At 42.2% G+C, this 20,293-nt stretch overlaps 1 protein-coding gene across 2 annotated transcripts in view; it reads left to right on the plus strand.

Moving 5' to 3' along the window:
- The window catches only part of Rapgef5 (Rap guanine nucleotide exchange factor 5), a 226,458-nt gene extending 206,576 nt beyond the window's left edge, over positions 1 to 19,882 (plus strand). For both annotated transcript variants that reach the window (XM_013070290.3, XM_021254134.2), the window contains 5 exons: positions 2,589 to 2,639; positions 3,412 to 3,499; positions 8,478 to 8,542; positions 12,824 to 12,878; positions 15,992 to 19,882. In XM_013070290.3, coding sequence (XP_012925744.2) covers positions 2,589 to 2,639; positions 3,412 to 3,499; positions 8,478 to 8,542; positions 12,824 to 12,878; positions 15,992 to 16,110 — 378 coding nt within the window. In that variant the 3' untranslated portion in view covers positions 16,111 to 19,882. The remainder of the gene's footprint in view (positions 1 to 2,588; positions 2,640 to 3,411; positions 3,500 to 8,477; positions 8,543 to 12,823; positions 12,879 to 15,991) is intronic.
- Positions 19,883 to 20,293: the final 411 nt, after the last annotated feature.

Below are 20,293 nucleotides of genomic sequence, written 5' to 3' on the forward strand. Positions count from 1 at the left end.
TTCAGGCTTCGCAAATGCTGGCTCTGCTTCTTTCTGTGATGAAGGTTGTTTGGATTGTAAGATGGAGGGGCCCACTCAGATTCTGACACACAGACTTACAGGCCATGGATGGGAAGAACCAGCCCCAGGGGCCCTGCAGACTTACCTGGACCCAGAAGTCAGATTCTGCCTCTCTCAGGGCCCCATCCCTTTGTTCCTGTGTATTTGTTTCCTTCACTGCCCTTTTTCTTCTGACTGGCTGCCTCCCTCTGTGCATCATTCCTCTCCCTCATCATTTCTCTTTAATCACCTTGTGTTCCCCCCTGTGGACTGTAGCCTGTGTGTGGCTCACTGGTCTGCTTGGCTTCTCTCCACAGTCCTCTTCCATTCTGTTCCTTTCACTCACTGAGCCGTTCTCTTCATGACTCCCTGTTCCAACTCCCACCAGAGACAAGCTGATGGGCCAACCTTTCTGTTCCATTGAATCTCAGCAGAGGTCTCTGGGCGGGCCATAGGTTCACCCTTCGGTCAGGCCACCCCCAGTGGAAGGCATTGAGGTGACCCAGGGGTCAGGCCCAATGGGCCTTAAGGGGGTTCCAAAGAAAAGAAATGCTTTCCTGCTCTGGACAAAGAAACAAGACATTTTTCCTCATCCTAAGATTAAAAGAGATGAATGACAGATTCCACAAATGATCAGAGCAGGAGGGAAACAGCTGGTAGCAAGAGACTGAGGAGTGGAACTAGAGTTGAACCTCAAAAGAAAGAGTGGGAGGAAAAATAATTCAATTACATTCACATAGCAAGCATTTAGCCAGTGTCTTGACTACCTGCTATGTGCAGGGCACTGCATTGGCGTGGGGCAGATAGAAACAGAGTGTGCACGTGACAAAGGAACTTTCAAACCAGTCCCCCTGGGCGAGGGGGAGCAGTGGGGAGGCTCACTCTGAGCCGAGAGACTCTCAGTGAGAAGCCCCCAGCGGCTGGGTGTTGGAGACTCAGTTGGGCATTGCTAGAGCAGGGAGTGGGTATCCCACAGATATGACTACAGGATCCTTCAGTCTGGTGACTGAATAATGAGAATCATGGATCACATTGTCCTACATGGTTAATATAGGAAAAGAAGCAAATCTAAGGAACTAGATTAAAGGTCAGCAACTTCTTAGTAAAGGACCAGATAGTAAATATTTTTAGGCAGTGCAAGCCATAACTCCTTAACTCAGCCATTGTAGTACAAGAACAGCATGATTAATACATAAATGAATGGCCATGGCAGTGTTCCAATCAAACTTTAATTATGAAAGCAGACAGTGGGCCAGATCTAGCTCATGGCTGATCTCTGGAATAGATCAAATTAACCAACACATTGAATTTCAGGTGCCACTTCATGTAGGATATCAAAGAAACGAAGATTTGCAGCTCAGAAGAAACAGTAGAGTTGGGTATTGTGGTGCATACATGTAATCCTAGCACTCCAGAAGCTGAGGCAGGAGGATCACCACAAGTTCAAGGCCAGCTGGGCTATATAAAAAGATCCTGTCTTTAAAAATAAAGAGGAAGAGGAAGAAAGAAGAAGAAACAATAGTAGTCTGCATTTTATATCTTCTCATTCATTCATGGGGAGGGAGCAGTGGTTTCCAAAAGATTGAACTATTTGCAGAAATAAACAATCCAGATGCAGAGTGGCCAAACTGAAAAATCAATTTATAAATAACTTAAAAGTCTAATTCCTGTGGAGTTTGCCTCATTATTTTGATTCAATTTGGAACTGAAATCCCACAAACATCTTCTTAAACTTTCTCCTTGATAGCTGGAATTTAATAAGTGCCAGCCATGGGCTCTACACATTTTATGAATTGTCTCTGTGTCTGTAGCTGAAGAAACTGAGATCTTAGAGCTTGGAACCCACACCAAACCACAGAGCTAGAAAGGGGCAGAATCAGAATTTATACTGAGCCTGACTCCAGGCGAGAGCTCTCTGCCTCAGAAAGTCGCTAAGTCAGGATGAAAGACATCCAGCTCTTGTGTTAAAGTCAGCCTGGGACATTCCAAGTGTGTTTTCTTTCCCCCCATTTGGCCCAAATTTTATGTTCCCATCCTCTGTCATTGTACATGCTGCCTGTTGATGTGGTTGAGCTTCACAATTCAGTGATTCTACCCATTAGAGTGCAAGCTTAGTCACTTAAGGTTTTCATGGTCTCTCACTATTTAGCCCTTTGCTGTGAGCTACAGTTACATCATTTATATAAAAACTGTCAGCCAGCATTATTATTTTGCATTCATCAAGACTGTTAAGAAGATGAGCACATTCATCAAAGATAGGATATGAAATTGGAATTTAAGGTTTTATTAAATAACTACTAGTGTGTGGAATATCTAACCAGCTAGATTCCCGAATCATGTGGCTGTTAAGCTATTTTTAGCAACATTCCTAAGAAACATCCTATGAAAAGGATGATGAAAATTGTATAATAAGCAATCGGGGAGAGCCGGAAGGTGGAGGTATTTATGTTCTGAAATGTGGCACAGGTAAGCACAACTTAATGAAAAGTTCTCTCAGTGCTTCTCAAAATTAGTAACTTCTGTGAACTTTTGGTTTTTGTGTTTTTTAGAAAATTCCTGGGAAGTTTAAGAAACTTTTCTCTGAGCTTGAAAGTTTAACAGTAAGTAGTTGGACTAAAGATGACTTATTCTTCTAATTAATCTCCTAGATTATGATGGTCAGTTTCTGCACTCCATGATGTCAAGTAGCTTAGACTAGTTTGCTTGCATATGAAAAATGTAGCTTTGCTTCTTAAGGAATGAGGCAAGATGACAGTTAATGAATGCTTCTTCCTCTCCCTCTACAAAGGTGATAAGCATAGCCCTTGTAGTATGATTTTTCAGAAGGCAAATTTTTAAGCATATTCCAATCCAAAGAATACAAAACTTAGTATGTAATTAGTGTTGTATGCATTACTTTTTTCCTCGTTTTCCCTTTGTCTTAGGTTTAATTACAGAGTGTATAGTTTCATTTTAGAACACAATAAAACAGTGGTCTCTTGTTTTCTCTGCTCTGTCTGTGCATGAAGAGGGTCGTTTTTCTCTGCAGTGTACCTAACAAAAGACCAAGGTTACCTCGTGATGGAAATTATGCAGAGGAAACTGTACTTAAAGAACCTATTTGAAGAAAATAATAGGGCAATCAAAAGGTGTCTCTCTTTTGCAGTCATTTCCCTTTATTGTAAACCAGTAACTTCAGTTTCATTCATTGCCTAGATTTCCTGCCCTAATTTAGTGAGTTTACTCTCCTAGGAAACCTTTTATCTACTTCGTTCTTAGGAAGAACCTCTCTATATCTAAATCATATTCAAATTGTATAAGAAAAGTAGATGGAGAATTGTTTCTATCGCACATTGATTTTTCTTCCTCTGTGTAATCTGCTTGCTTCGGCAGGATCCTTCCTTAAATCACAAAGCCTACAGAGATGCATTCAAAAAGATGAAGCCGCCAAAAATCCCTTTCATGCCCTTATTGCTTAAAGGTAACAATTTTCTATCTTTTATGCTATGTAATTCCATCATCCAGAAATTTATCATTCTAACTATTGAAGGCACAAAAGGAATCCTCAGTATATTGCATTGCAGTCATTTTGACATTCAGACTTGTTTACTTTTGATAGTTTTTGGAATATTCAATTATTTTTAAATACCTAGAATGCTTAATTGTGCTTGAACAAATGTCTAAGCATTTTATACTTGACTCATTAAACTTGACTTTCATATTTTCTTTCTTGTTGCTTCTAATTCCTGTATTATTTTCTTTTGAGTCTGTGATGTAGTTAATTCAAACAAGAATAAGGCTGGCATAAAAAACCCAAATGGTGATAGGCTATGCTCAAGAGACACAACCCACAGTGTACTGTCAAGTGAGACATCCCTTTGGTCAACACAAGCAGCATAATGCATGGAAACCATTAGTAGTGTACTTCCTGTTTCCGAGGCATGGGGTTCATTTGGGAAAGTATTGGAAAGCTCTACATTAGACCGCTGAGCTCTCTTCTGTAGATCACCGCATAAGTCAGCATGAAACCTGTCAGTGAAACTGACTGCTATCTCAGTCATCTCTCTTTCAAACAAGGACATTGATGAAAAAGAGCTCTCTGGAATCTGGCCTATTCCTAGCATTCTGTGTATATCTTCACCTGTGTGCTTCCTAGGGAACGAGAACTGGGGAATTTTTCCTGACTGTATTTTAATTCTTTCAAGGAATTTTATAGGAATATTCCTTCATCCAGCCTCTGTCCTCAGAGGTAGCTTCTGCTGGGTCAGGCCCTTCTGGAAAGGAGTTGCCTGAGAACTGCACTGCTGACTGGCCTGGCCCCCCTCATCCCCTCCTCCCCCCACTGCCACCCCACAGGCAGTCAACTGGCATTGCCTCTCCTGCTGCTCTCAAGAACCACCAGAGTCTGGAGAGTTGTTCTGATTTGCTGGGCATCCCCGCAGCCACTCATTTAGTCTTCATCTAGCATGAAGCCAGAGTCCCTGTGAAACACAAATGTAATAGCAGGACAATTGAGAGATGTACAGACTGCTTCACTCAAGCTGAAAAGATTCTATTAAATATAAATGGGTGAAATAAGGGGAGATTGCGATGCCAAAATAACAATTTAGAAGTTCATTTGATTGAGTTTTCTTTTCTTCACTTACTTGCTTTTAAGATAAGTTTATTCAGGCTCCTGCTTTTTATTTGCAAAATAAAATGACTTGCAACAGTAAATACTTTTAAGGTTATGAGAAATTAGTGGATAGTGTCCCTTAACTTAATTAGAGAGCAGAGCTTTCTGCTCTACATTAATAGTTCTTCACCCAAAATGTTCAGTGCACTGAAGTGTCTCGTGCATCTTAGCTGGATGCAATTTTCTGCTCTGCTGAGTTTATCTAGACCTTTTTGTTGGCAGCTAAACAAATTTGCCTTTTTTCTACTGAAATACATTCACTCATTGCAAAAGAACAGGAAGTAAATTAAACATTTTTCTTTTCATTACAAGCCTTCTTGAGTTTAAATAAGCACTGTTTTTCCTTTATCTTAATTTTTATTATTATAAAAATTAAACAATGTCAGGTTCATTCTTTACTGAAAGGTATCATTTTTGTTGAAAATCATTTCCAAAGCCAAATAGTATGAAAATTTTAAATAAATATAGATAGATAATCATGCCTGAGATGAAATATTATGGGGAAAATACACAACTATAATTCTTAGGTTTGATTTTTGGGATTTTTTGTGGTTTAGGGGGGTTGGTTTGGTTTGGTTTTTTGAGACAGATTCTCACTATATAGTTCAGGCTGGTCTTCAACTCACCATGTAGCCCAGGCTGGCCTCGAACTCAGGCAGTACTCCTGCCTCAGCCTCCTAAGTGCAGGGGTTATAGGCACATGCCACCATGCCTGACAACTCTTAGGGTTTTAAGTTGCAAAATTATTTTTAAAGTTGTAATGAACTATTTTAGAGCACCTAGCTGAATTTTTAATGAAACCTCTTGTTCCTGCCTCTTTTGTGCATTATATTTTGAGTTGCTTTTAATTAGAAAATAGGACCAAATTGAACTACTTTAGGGGTTTAGGAAGGACTAGGCCTCCTCTGTTTCGGCTATTGAAATAGTCAACCCCCAGTAAGCACATAGATCATCAAGTAAGTAGATTACCTGAGGATCCTTTAGCCGTCAGCTTTCCTCTTTCCCGGTTGAATTGTCCTGCTTTTTGATGTACTTTACCCCTGCTGTGGCATGGCATCAGTTCTGAAAGAGATTAATGAGAACCCCTAATCAGTGTTGGGAAAGCATCCTGGGAAGATGTGTGAGAGTAGCATGTGTGCACCCCGTGTGAGTGGTGGAGGCGGTGGTCCCTTGTATTAAGTGAAAGATCAAGAGGTGTTGGAGGAGTAGCTGTAATTCCTGTGGGATTGTTTATATCTTCAAGTGAAGACTGTTGTTGCCAATTTGTGGGGTGTTTGAAGGAAAAGAATGTCGTGTGTTACTTCCTCATTTTCCACTCGCCATCTAATCAGATAGTGTTCCTTCATCCCATAGTTCTGTTTTATGAGGAGTTTCAAGAATGCACATTATCTCCAGGTGAAAGGGGCCTTGCAAGTCACATCTCACAACTTAAATTTTCACATTTGAGTTTTGGGGGCCAAATGCCTGTTCCTTCTTGTTTTTCATTCCCTCCTCGTCACACACCTGCCATTTAATAGCATCAAAACCTTCAACCTCTTGAAACCCTTCTATTTCCTTGGATTGCGGCCTTCCAGCCCCCACTCTGCTCCCTGCTCAGGACCCCCCTCTGCACTTTCCCTGCCTCTTGCCCATGCTGGCCTCAGGTGGACAGGCCCCTGGGCTTCATAGAGTGCAGCTGTCCCATCTGCTGCCCTGGAGTCCCTGAGAGTTATTAAGAGGGAATTCCCAGGAAGAGAAGAGATTTCATGCAGGAGGGAATATGTACAGGGAGTGGTGAGGGAAACACTCAGTAACTTGGCTTTAGGTGGCAGTAAGAAAAGTCCAAGTCTTTTTTTTTTCCCCTTGTGGTGCTGGAGGTAAAACCCAGGGCCTTGAGCATGCAGGGCAAGGCCTTCACCTCTGAGCTGCATCTCCTGCCTGGTTCAGGTCCTTTCACTTGAGGTGCCTCAAGAGGCCCCCAGGGGAGGAAGTCCCAGCCTCCCTGGGTTTGAATCCTGGCTCTGGCACTTGTAGCTGGGAGCATGGCTCAGCTGTGGACATCCTTTGTACCCAGATTCTTCACATGCTCCCCTTGTAGAGTTTTATGTTATGGTGTTTTGTGAGGAGGAAGTGTGTTAATCCAGGTAAAGCACTTCAAATTGTGTCTCGCATTACCGTCACCATCCTCATCATTACCTATAGAAATGTAGGAGAGCAGTGAAGGTGACAACCTTATAACCCTGGGGAAAAGGCTCAGGCGGCTCTGGTGACATCTGTCACTCCGGGAGGAAGTCGAGGCCCAGTGTCCAAGGTGTTTAGTGTAGACAGAGTGAGCACAGTTTGATTGGCTGTGCATAGAAGGTAAAAGCCAACTCTTTTGACCACTGTTATAAATACCATCATGGAATAAAAGCTTACAATTATTTGCAAAATTGCAGAAGATAATAAAATAACTAGTTTGTTAGAAGACTATTTCACTAATTGTGAATCATTTTTTTTAAAAGAAAAAGATATGAAGAGAAGCTCATGAAAACATTACAGGCCATACTGGAAGCTGTGTACGAGGGATGTCGTGGGACAGGGTTGTACCATGCTCAGAGCTCAGTGCTCCAGGCTTTTGGGGGCAGGTTTCAGGAGCACCTGTCTCTTAATGTCTTCTGTGGATCCGCAAGATAAAAGTCTTCATGAAAATATGATCTCTTTCTATTTATAAGAGTTTTAAAGCTGTTGAATTCCCTCTTTTCTAACAGATTATTTTCATGAGATTTTTGAAAATAACTTTAATTTGGTTGACCTTCCATGTTTATGATACAACATGAGTACTTGTGTGTCCTTTAATTTGTAGTGTGTTTCTTATTGTGATCCTTGTCTTCGGGGATTTCCTCATGCTCAGGATGGATCCTCTGATCTCAGTGTGTTCTCAGAGCTTCAGACGCTCTTTAATGTGTCTGATTCCTGAATCTGTGTCTTTCTTGTTTGTTTTTTCTGGCGATACTGGAGATTGAACCTCAGGAGGGCTGAGCAGGTGCCCTACCATTGAGCTGCACCTCCTGCTCCTTAGTCACTTAAATCTAGTGAGACTCGAGTCAAATTTAACTTCCCTTCCTCAAAATGTACTTTCATTCCCCTTTCCTTGTTTTATTTTCATCATTGGTGCTTTCTTTCTCCCCAGTCAGATGGGGCCAAAAATCTTGACATTTTCAAACCTGGCCCTTTCATTTACTTTTCTATTTTTAATGATACTGGAGCTGAAACCCAGGGCCCCACATCTGGTAGGCAAGTGCTCTGCCACTGAAAGACATTCCAGCCCCTCACTCACAACACAGGTACTGGCTTGGGGAACCAGAGATTTAAATTGAAACATCCAAATCTGAATCGTAAGTGTTTTACGTAAAGCAAGTCTCATAAACTTTGTCAGTATTTTTTTGGAAAAGCAAACAAAAATATTAAGAATCCTGTTGTTTGTAGGCATTCATTTATTTTCTGCTCAGTCCTCTGACTTAAAAATATAATAGACAAAATAAGTGACAAAATAGTACGAACTTTTGTAAAGTGGATTAAACACTTCTCTGTAAGTGCAGAATTATTCTTTCAATAATGTTACACAGTTCCCTCCACCCCTTTCCTGCACAAATCATGCATTTTCCCGTTTAGATAGTATGGTTTCAAGTTGCCTTACCAAATGCGTGGAATAATTTCTGTAATATTTAAGGAAAATTCATGAATTGGATTGTTTCTAGACTTCTTTAGCCTTATCACATGATCCATTCCTAATGATACATATATCTTTGCTTTTGATTTCCAGATGTAACATTTATTCATGAAGGAAATAAAACATTTTTGGATAATCTTGTCAATTTTGAAAAACTGGTATGTAAATTTCACTATTTCTCCTTTTTCTCACTGAAAAGAAAATGTATGCTTATCTTTCCTGCTCCACCAAACTAATGGTATAACCCTTTGTCTCCATTGAACCTGAGCTTACGGGCTGCATGTTATTCATTGTCAATACACAGTGTTTCCCAATTAAAAATAAGTGTGCTAGCAAGGGTTTGAGAACCAACCAAATATGGAAATGTGCTTTTCATTTTTAAAAATGACACTTCATGAGGTTAACATCAGTGTTTCAGTGTGCTTTATGGAACCAGAAATAAAAATGTAGGGCTCCTGTCAGGAGTTTCTAGTCACCAGCTGAGCCTTGCTGCGGTAGAGGCATCTCCTGGTGCTTCAGTGTGCACTGCTTTTGAGCCACTGGCAAGAAAATCCTCCTGGGGAGACGTGTCAGCTCCCCAGTACCCCAGGCTTGGATATGAGCCTTGGATTCCTGGATCTGCATGTGAGGGGAAGGGCTACCCCATTACTAGCACCTGACACAGGGTCTCCTTACTCATGAGTGGGGGTCTCCAGTCAGTCCTCTGCTACATGTTCCTGAAACGCTTCCTCCTAAGTGACCTCCAAGACATTCCCAGCACTTTGTCTTGCAGTGGTCAGAGGAGGGTTTACCTGTGAGAACGGGGCAGTCGTGATATAGGAGCACACCAGAGAGACACACTGATAACCAGGGGAGTGGATTTATCTGACAGATGAACTTTAGTGTCATAGATTAAACGTTCTGTTGTGGGTAAGGATGCTCCTGGTAACCCTTCTCCAGGGATCCTGACCTTTGAGGACCTTTTCAGTAATGGTGATGGACTTGTGTGAACTCCTTCAGCAGCTGACCCCTGCTCCCTGTGAGACTGGCCCAGGCCTTTGAGAGAAGGTTGATTGAGCCAGGGGCCACAGACCATGACCAAAGAACACACTAGGCTGACGTGTACCCCTGAGGGCTGGCGTCTGGCCTTTGCCCCTGAGTGCTCTGCTCTCATCATCTGGTCAGCCCACCACATAGGACATCAGCCAGGACAGCATGGTGGGCTTGTGCACTGCTCTGCAAACACACCCAGCTGGAATCTGACAGACATCTTTGCACAACTTTTCCCATCACAGCTCTCTTTAAACCACTCGTGGCTTAAACCACAATCCCTTCATGGCTAGTTATTTTTGAAATGGAAATGTCGATAACATTTTCAAGTCTCTGCGCTGCCTTAGAGTCAGAGCTCACTTGTTTTAAATGCTGCAGTCAAACCAGCGCAGCCAGAAATGGCTCAGGTGTTCCTTTTTTGTGTGTTGCTGTGTGATCTGAAGATCACAAAGTACCTGTTAGCAACCAAAGTCTGGAGTCACTAGAATTCTCATCTCCAAGCAGGTTAAGCTCTAGTGTTTGCTGCAAATGAAATGATTGCAGTAATATGAAGCTTCTGATCAATACGTACTTTGCCTGCTGGCCAACACATCAGGTTAATCACACCAAATGAGCTCTGTGCGGCTTGTATGACAGTGTTCAGTGAGGTTGTCACACCAAGTGGTATTTCCCAAGAAGGTCTAGTCATTTTTGCCCCCTGACCCAGAAGGAACACGGGAAAGCAACTGTACTTTTTATAGGTCACTGCTACCTATTTTAAGAGCAGATTGGTGGCTCAACTTCTCCCTCACGTGACCCAGGGCTTTGAAGATCATTGTATCATTCCCTTCAGATGATGTCACCAAAGTGAGAGAACAATTCCAAAGTGAGAGGCCCAAATGAGAAAGAGCTATGAGAAGATTTCCTTCATCTTTCCTACACTCTTTCTCACCACAGCTTATGGTCTTTTCTGCTTTCTACAACAATCCATCAAAAGCCTTTTAATGCCAGCTTTCATGTGCTAAGACCTCACCTCACAACAGGGATTAAAACAAAGTCTTGATGATACTGATTCCATTAGGTTCCATAATTGTGTCCTTAATTCTTAAGGAAAGTTTAAGGAAATAGCATGGGATAAGTAATATTTTATTTAAAATTCCTAAAAATAATTTTTGAAAAGGAACAGGAAAATGGGCACAATTGTGGATGCACACAGCAGGTCCATAGGACATACACGCTACCGTCAGGAAGTTGCTGGCACATCTTTTATAACAAGAGCAGATTTTGTGGTACCAGTGAGCTCCAGGTCCTCAAATCAGATAGCACTTCAGACTCTGCATGCCTCAGGCTAACCCCTCCTTACATGCAGAAGACAGGATGAAATTGGAATTTTTTCAAAAAGGACAAAAATCAACTTCATGTCATACCTAGACCTATGGTACACATGGCTGCTGGAGAGAGAGACTGTCCTTTCTAGTAGATGCAGTATTTTTAAGGAATGTCTCTTAGCAAAGGACATGGTTTTGCTGAAGCTAAAACAGGATCATCTTTCACAATAATGAACCAATAGAATCTAAGTGAATTAACTTGTAAGAAGCCCATTCCTCATGATGGATATTAACTTAAGCCAGCTAGCAGATAATTCAGTGTATTAGCTTTATCTGGCTGACACAGGCCAACACATTACATCAGACCACATGCAGATCTAGAAGTGCTCATTGAGTCTAATAAGATTTCTATTGTTCCCTGGCTAAGTTCCTTGCTGCCTCAGCAACTCTAAATGTTTCTATCTCCAACTATTATATGATGAAGAAATAAAGGGTTTCTCCTTTTTATCTCATCCCTCAGTATTATGAGTATCCTCTTTTACCATAGCTCCCTCCCTCCCCCTTCATAAAGGCTAAAGATGAGAATCAGGACTCAGATTTCAATGCTACATTAGATACCAAGCCTTACATCAGCTCGAGCCTTGCATGAGCTGTGCAAATGCACATGATAGAAATCAATATGACTCCATGGCTTAAAACGAGAAAACTGTCCTGGGAATAGGGGTAAAATTTGGGGAAGCAAATTTAACAATGCATTTATACAGACATGAGTCAGGTCTCATTTCCTTTGCAAATGCCATTTGAGCTGCTGTTCTAATCATTGTCCCATTTAATTTTCCACTATTGAGTGGAAGTACTTTAGCAGTACAGTTCTCAGAACAATTTAATCTGTAGGTCACATTCAAATAACATTTCTGTCATTCTGCTGGATTTTGAGTGAGAAATTCTTTAGTGTGAACATTATACTTTCAGCAGCAGTTCATTCAAGGGATGGCTGTGTGTGGGTAATCTGTGTTCAGTGTGTGCAGGACATGAAAGATGCGAGCCACTTGAGGGGTTTGGAGGGCCAGACAGTAAGTGATGTCGATTCTGGAATAACAGTATGATGTTTGGATTTCGATAGGAAACAAAGTAAGGAGTCACTGCAGATTCTCCTGAGGACGACCCCAGTATTTAGAGATTATTCTGGCACCTGTGTAGATGGACCTGTAATAGAGGATGGTCTTTTCCAAAACACTGTGTTTTCATTATGGAAAACTGGGCCGGGGATTTAGCTCAGTGGTGCCACTGCCTGACTCATAAGCGCAAGGTCCCAAGTTCAATCCCCGGTACCAAAAAAAAAAAAAGAAGAAGAACACTAAAAATGGCTGAGACAGGTAGAAAACAATTGCAGGTACTGAAGTAGGAGGTGGTAGAATCTTATTAAAGCAGATGCAAATTATGGAAGACTTTTGCCTGGAGATCAGTAAAGACTTTAAAGAAAGAAAATACTGAAGGCATTAAGAGGGATATAAAGTATAAACAAATGTACATGGTAAAGATGTTGATGTTATAGAAAATGTTCATCTTTCACAAGTACCTCAATTTCTGCCACCACTTGAGCCTTTTAGTGTGTAAAACCTCCTAACCCCGTGCAGCACATCTGAGTCTGTATTCGCAACACATGGTAGCTGCTGGGCATGCACACCCCTCTAGTGGTACCTGGTGGAGAGAAGAAAACCAACAGCAGTGATAGTGACACAAGCCCAGTACACACTGTACAGAGAACCATGAGTGTGGTGAGAATAAACTTCCCAAGGCCAGAAAGGAGATCCCAGAAAGGCTTCATTTCTTTACAATGTGTTTTCCCACAGTGGATCTGTACAGTTTGGGAGCCACCACTTTTGCAGACGATGACTAAAATATTATCTGTAATTCAAGTGCAACAGAATAATTCAAATGTTGTTCTCTCCAAGTATAGCACATCCGCTTACACCCAACTTTGGTGTTAGACTATCCATCCATGGCCTTAGACTCTCCATCCATCACAGCAGCCACTTCTGCTTCAGTAGTACCCTGAGTGACCCCTCCTCCCACTGATGTGTTTCCTTTGTTACCTGGCAGCACATGATTGCAGACACTGTGCGAACCCTGAGACACTGCAGGACTAACCAGTTTGGTGAGTAATTGAAGTCAAGTGTGGAGTGTAAATTGACTGCATATGGGTCCCGACTGTGACCATGTCACAAGTATTTGCTGGTGATAAATTTAAACAGCTTATAAAGAATAATATGTATATATGTTTGCATATTGTATGCATATTCTAGATCCTCACTTTGTTTCCTCACTGGCATGTTTGGGATTGGAGAAAGGGTGGGGCAAATCATTATTCCCTCATGGAAGCAAGTTTACCCTGTCCAGAGGGACTTAATACAGTCAGAGGCTCCTCCCTGCTTTGCTTCCCCTGTACCTTAGAATGAGCTGGTGAGGTTAGCAGGGTGACCCTGGCCCTGACCTCTTTACTTGGGGCCTCACTGGAATAGGGCTCTAGTCTGTAAAAGTGCCTAAAGCAGCATTCTCAATCTCTTTTCCTCTCCACCAAAACCCTCCTGTCTAGAGCTGCCTTTCAGCTGAAAATGTGTTTTTCTGAGTACATTTTTAGGGTCCCCACTGAGACTATATATGTAGGAATATTTGTTCCGTTGGAAATCTCAGGCAGGCATCACTCACAATGTGTTTAAATGGTGTTGGTGCTTTGCAGGAAGGAAGGAAATCAACTTTGCTGAGTTGAAGGAGCCTTCCCATGGGCAGGAACTGTGAGACCAGTCCTAGTGAGTGTTAACCCTGCAGGTGCAGGACAGAAAGCAGGTTGTAGAGGCTAACTCCTCAGCCACTGCTCAAACCAAGACTATCTGACTTTCTTGCCCTTTGCTTCACTCTGGGCAGATTATATAAATATAAAAGGCACAAATATAAAATTTTAACAGTAAGTACAACAGTGTATATAGAAAATCAAAGTCCCACCTCCCAAGGAAAGTACTACTGTACAAACTATTTGGTACATGTTCTTTTTATTTTTGAGGGGAAGAGATTGTTTTTTCTGAGACAGGTCTTACTTTGTGGTCCTGGCCTTGAACTCACTATATAGCCCAGACTGGCCTCCAACTGGCAGCAGTTTTCCTGCCTCAGCCTCCCAAATCCTGGAATTATATGCATGAGTCACCCTGTGCCCAGCTAGTACACTTTTCAAATAATTTTTCTTCTATACAGTGCTGCTCTTGGCTGGCGATACTGTCTTCCCAAAAAGCAAATTAGGAACTGAACTTTTCTATGTACTAATTATTTTTTCAAAAGGAAAATTGTAAACACCAACTAATTTTTCTACATAGTCACATCAATTTAATATCATTGGATATATACTTATAGAACTCTTCGTTATACATGTACATTGCAGTTATGGTAGAAACAGTAATAATGACATCATTATAGAAATTCATCCTAATGTACAAGCCAGTTGTTGATGAGTATGGCTTCATAGTTCTTTTATCTTTCTTTGGATATTTAGCTAATTCTAAGACATAGACCCTCATTTATCAAGAGGTGCTAGTTTATATATGCTCCCACTATGGACATGAAGGTTACCCTGGCTTGGCAGGCCCTGAACCTCCCACCCATCTCCCACTGCACTCTGTATAGCACTAGACAAAGGAGACATTTATTATAGGTGGTGCACACCTCTAGTCTCAGCACTTGGGAGGCTGAGGCAGAAGCATTGCTGTGAGTTCAAGGCCAGCCTGGGCTACATAGTGAGTTCAAGGCCAGCCTAAACTGTATAGAGAGACCCTGTCTCAAAAAAACCAAATAAATAGGGCCGGAGATTTAGCTCAGAGGTTCTGCCGCCTGCCTCGCAAGAGCAAGGGCCCGAGTTCGATCCCCAGTACCAAAAAAAAGTAATAAAAATAAGTAAATAAATAATGACCGTCAAGCCAATTTATGTTCAGATATTTATGTACCTTAAAAACTGGGTTGGAATTGAATTATCTGAGTTTATTTTAACAGTTTATCCAGGCTAGTAAACCAGTGTCAACATTTGAGTTAAAATTATGTAATGTTAATCAAGTCAGTTACAAATTATAAAGTGCCACAGAAGTGTCAGTTGTCATGGTTGGGAACTTTCATTCTACCATCCTTTTTTTTCTTTTTTCATTTTTTAAATTTATTGATACATTTTAGATATACATAATAATATTCATCATAGGGAATTTGTACCTGTACGTGACATACCTTGCTTCTTTTTTTCCCATTCCCCTTCCCTCCCTTCAACCCCTCTTCCCCGCCTTGTTTACAACAGCTTTGTTTCTTCTACCATCTTTTTAAGACATAAACTAACAGCAATTTTATCTTTATAGCATCTTGTTTTCCAAACTAAAGTGTACTAAACCAAAAAACAGCTTCTCAGTATCTTTCAGCCCACAGTATTCTAGAATAATACAGTTTGCTTGTGTTTTTGCTTCCATTCAACTACTATACTGGCCTCGCCCTTTGCCCACATACTTGATCTCTGGCTTCTTATCAGACTTGTCACCAGCACAGCACGTATGTGTTCACATCACACGAACACCCCCTGTTGCCTCTCCATTCTTTGACTGCCCTGGATCTGTGTGTGGAAAGATCCCTTGCCTCGTCCTTGTGGGGGCAGACTTCAGCCCATGCACTTACTTTCTGTTCCCCCTCTGCCTATTAACCGTCCCTTAGGTTTGGTTCTGTGGTATCTGTTCATTCGGTTATTTGTTAAATCTTTTTTTTTTTCTCAAAAAAATAAGGATACCAGGGAAGTATACAAAATCTAAAAAAAAGAAAAGGGAGAAGGAATGGCTGTTGTGTTCCTATGCTAAATAGATTGCCTGATTCCTGAAAATTCAAGACTGCACGAGCCAGTGCAGGCCATTCAAATGGGCAGTTGCTATGAAAGACTGCACAATTCAGGAGCTCAAACTGTGGACTCAGAAAACATAGGATCTAGGTTCAAATCCTGCCTGTGTTACTTGTGTGACTGCTCACTGTCTCCACCTGTGGAGAGAGACAGTAGCATGACGTCTGAATAGTATATACTGCTAAGTGAGAAGTGCTGTCAGTACCTTACTGGCTGACTCCCCAGCCCTAGGAACCTCGCTTGAGGCATTCTTACTCTTAGACAAGGACTCTGCTTCCAGGATTCCAACTACTGAGACAGGGTTTCCTGGATTGCTCTCATGAGATTGATTTTTGGTGTTTCCTCTAAAATATTAATAGGAGGTGACATGTCTCCAAAGGAGCATCAGGAGCTGAAGTCCTACGTTACCCACCTGTATGTCATCGACAGCCAGCAGGCCCTGTTCGAGCTCTCCCACAGGCTCGAGCCTCGGGCCTGAGCCACTACCCACCTCCTGTGACTGCTGTACTTTGAGCCACGGGAAGGTCTCTGCCCAGTACATTGCTTCCTATGAGAAAAGAAGTTGCTGAGTTTTATCAGTACATCGCAAGACGTGCACAGGAAAGGCAGCCTGAGTGTGTTCAGGAAGTGATATCAGCCACCAGGGATGGGAGAGGCCCCTCCACGATGCTCTTGGAGCGAGAAGGCAGAAAGAGCCAGCAGCATTCTTGGAACAGAGAGGCCTGGTTTCTTATCGTCATGTTGTTGATCCTGTCCAGGTTTCAATTAGAGATGTGCCAGCATTGACAGGAGAAAGCAGCTTGACACACAACGAACTGATGTTCCAGTATGAGTGTGCCTGCAGGAGGAAGACAGATTACCGCCTTGAGGCCATCAGAGGACTGTGAATGCCCAGAGACACATATCTTTGGGCAAGGGGAGCTCTCTCTCCATCCAAACTGTCACCACAATGGCCATGTGAATCTCGGGAGTTGAGGACTAGCAACTGAGTCTTGCTTCACTGTGAGGATGTAAAATGTCAAGGCACACACCTCTTTGCATCCACAATCACTTTCTTACGATGTATGCTTGCGGGTAAAGTTAGCATCTGTACAACTGATATGCCTCTATAGGCAAAGTAGACATAGCTGCTTTGCCAGTAAGGAAAAATAGTAGTCTTTAAGCAGTCAACTCATTGTTTAATTCCTGGGGATTTTCTTTTATGTTTGTAACTGGGCTCTTGTTTTTCACTGGGCATAATATGATTTTCTGTAAAGGCACAGTGCCTAATACATTGCAGGCCTTCAGAAACAGCTTGTGGAGGTGAGAATCACAGATCTCTGTGTTCTGTGTCTGATGAAGCCAGATGGAGTGAGAACACCCGGGTGAGGGAGAGAGATTGCATGTGTGAAGCGCTTAGCACTAACAAGCCCAAGGTCATAGGATCGTGGGGATTACCAATCTTGGGACAAGTGAAATGTGCCCAGAAATATCCAGACATCTGACTTATGTTGGAGACTTAGGAGGCCTGTAGTCTGCTTCCCATGCAAAGCAGAAAGTCTTGCTGTAATTTACCTTTTTCCTTTTTTCCTCAAGTCTGTTTCTTTCTTATTCCCATTTTTACAAATCGAGCCTTCTGTAGCAAGTGAGACTTCATGCTCTTCTCGTGGACTGGTTAGAGGGTTTCCCTCAGCCCTCAGATGAACAGAAAAGGCTGTGGGTTAAAATAATCCAGTCCTTCCTGATAGCTAAATACTTGTCACTGGCTAAAATGCAAGGTCCTGCTCCTCGCTAAAATGCAGTCCTTCATTTTCTAACCATGTGAACCATGCTGTACTTCTCACCATTCCTGCTCATTGGTCTGGTGGGTAGGAACCAGTACAGACCTGTTTCCTTTTTGTCTCACCAGCACCGCACTCATCCTCCTTACTGAGGTGTATCCATTGCTCCTGACACCTTTCCAGCAGTGGTGTCCCTGGGCTCAGGGACCACAGGGAGCTGGAGACAGGGCTGGAATGAGCCATGTGGGGAATACTTCTGGTAGGACTTCCAGAGAGACTCCATCTGGCTCAGCGTACAAAACTTCATTCCTGAAAATGTATAGGGTTTTAGAGGAACGCTCCATCCACGGCTGGTCTACTCAGAAATGCTTCATACTGCTGGTAATAGAATGAGGCCTGCTGGAGGAGTGTAGAGCCATAGAATCAGGAAAGAGACTTTCCCGATGGCCAATCAAGCTCTCAGAAAGCCCTCCCCTTGGCAGTTACTGAGAATAGTGTAGGCTTACAGCACAAGCACCTGTGTGTGTCTTTTCTTCAAGCTAGTGATCAGGGTTGGACTGGTGCAATCACATAAGGCCATTTTGACATTGTCTCTGTTTTACAATTTGATTTATTTACATTAGATTCGCATTGCCTCAAGTAGAGCATTGCCTTTAAAGAACTGATTTTCAATGGAAATCTATTTCAGCTGAGCACGTGCTGCTCAGACCCCAGTTCAGATATGTACACTTGGCCACACAAAGCCACTTGTATGTTGTGCTTGAACACATTTTGAGTGATTCTTAGTGTGTGCTGCACTGCGTTGAGTGGACAGGGGCTGGGATAAAGTGGTGTTTGTCACCCTTTTGCTTTAGAGTAAAAGGAAGGGAGGATTTTGTTTGTTTTAGATTTGCTTTACCATCCTGTCTTCTGAACGTCTTAAAACCTTTCAGCTTTTCTGAAATTTAACAATGGGCAGAATTTTGCTACACAAAAAGCTCTTCCTGCGGACCCCCAGCTGTCTGTCAGTGAACAGGCCGCAGCAGGACCTGTGCAGGCCCTGCTGGTCGGGATGAGCCCATTCCTTCTCCAGATGCTCACCAAGGTCTCTTCAGAATCCGTTTTGTTCTGACTAGAAGGGTAGGCTGGACATGTCTAAGCCCTTTTCCCACTAGCCTTTGGAATTTTTATAGTTGCAGAAAATCTCCATCTCTTTGGAAAATCTTCACCAGAAGGGCTTGCACAGACGCTTCTACATGGGTTCTTTCTGTTACAGCACAATTATCCAACAGTTCTGGATGCGTTAACATCGCAGGAAGCCAGCCCTGCCTAGAAATTCGCTGGTGGTGGTAGAACACATTCCTGTCGACAAAATTGGACCTTTCCCTTTTTTCCCCCCCCACTTATGTACACATTTGCAGATGTTCCACAGACTACATGTTTTAAATTCTCTGTCATGGACTATATAATTGCCAAATGGTTTTAGTGAGGCATATTATAACCTACATTCACTTTTTTCTAGTATCCTTACTTATGTTTAGAATAAATTCATTTTGCTAGACCAATATCCTCAAGCAGATAGTATGGCACATACATTGAATTTAGAAGCATGAGAATAAAGTGAACACCTTACGTCTGTGTGGGAAAGAAACAGAAGCATGGGAGAGAAAATGTGGAGACGACTCTTGCTCCCTGGAGCTGGCCTTTCACTGCTGCCTGAATCTCAGCCCTCCCGTTTTGCCATGGCCAACACATGCACTGCAAAGCCAGAACTATATGGCACAACCAATCCAAGTTTCTCAGAAACTGGGCACAAATATTAAAATTTGGAAGACCAAGTCAACTATAGTTGTCCAACACAAGATTTCATCTAACTGCTTCAAAGACATGTTCTTAAAATTTTAGCCTGCTTGTTAGTGAGCAAGGCCAGGTCTGCTTCAGACTGGTAGAAGAAAAAAAGTTTTTAAAAATTGCCAAAAAGTTAGTTGAAAATGTACTACTGTATAAAGCAAAGCTGTATATACTAAACATTTTTTAGCAGAGTAATATTTATTTGCATAGCCTATTTATTGTATTCATATTATACTGTTATTAGAAGTTGATGACCAGAAGCAAGGACTCTTGCCTTTTAATGTACCATTGCTTAGGACTGCTGTGACATTGTCAGCTTGCATTAACCATTAGAAGATAGAAAACCCACAATCGGGGTGTCTACCTAACTTCTCAGGGACTACACTTCACAGTTTTCAACCATTGTAAGACCTGGTAAATATGAAACATTTGTTGAATTACCAGAATTGCCATTAACAGTGTTTCCTTTCTCATATTTCATGCTTTCTGCCTATGTATATATGGCTCTCCTGTATATTTATCAAAGCTAGTAAGCAATAATTTATATGTAAAAATGGCCAAGCAATATAAGGTTAAAACTTATATAAGTAACTGTTACTTTATCTTGTATTTTCCAGTGTTTTTAATTGCCTTTCCAAATACAAGACTATGTTAAAGATACTATTCATGCCTTGTCACTTCTTGCTTTTTCCATGATGCACTGAGCTAAACAGGCTGTGTCCCAGCAGTGTGTGACACCTGGGTTGGAACCCAAAAGTCATTTGCTCATGGATGAAGATGGTCTCAGGCAGCCACAGGAGCCTGAGCTCTCATCCCAGCACTGCATGATGGCCAGCCCCCAGCTCCCAGTGTTGGAAATGGCATCGGTACTCTCATTCTGGGATTTGGGCGAGTCCAACCAACCTCTGGCATCACTTTAGCCCACTTCAGTGGGGTCAGGAGCTAAGAGAAGTGCCAGCCCGGGCCAGGGGGGAAATACCTCGGGCCTCCATAGACCCCCTGAGGGTGATGGCTGGTGGTAGACAGAGTGGGAAAGCAGGGTGCTGATGAAGTTTGGGCAAGTGGTATATC

The sequence above is a fragment of the Heterocephalus glaber genome, unplaced genomic scaffold (genome assembly GCF_053883595.1).
Source record: "Heterocephalus glaber isolate CG9 unplaced genomic scaffold, H.glaber_assembly_v1.0 deba00000676, whole genome shotgun sequence".
Classification (NCBI taxonomy): domain Eukaryota; kingdom Metazoa; phylum Chordata; class Mammalia; order Rodentia; family Bathyergidae; genus Heterocephalus; species Heterocephalus glaber.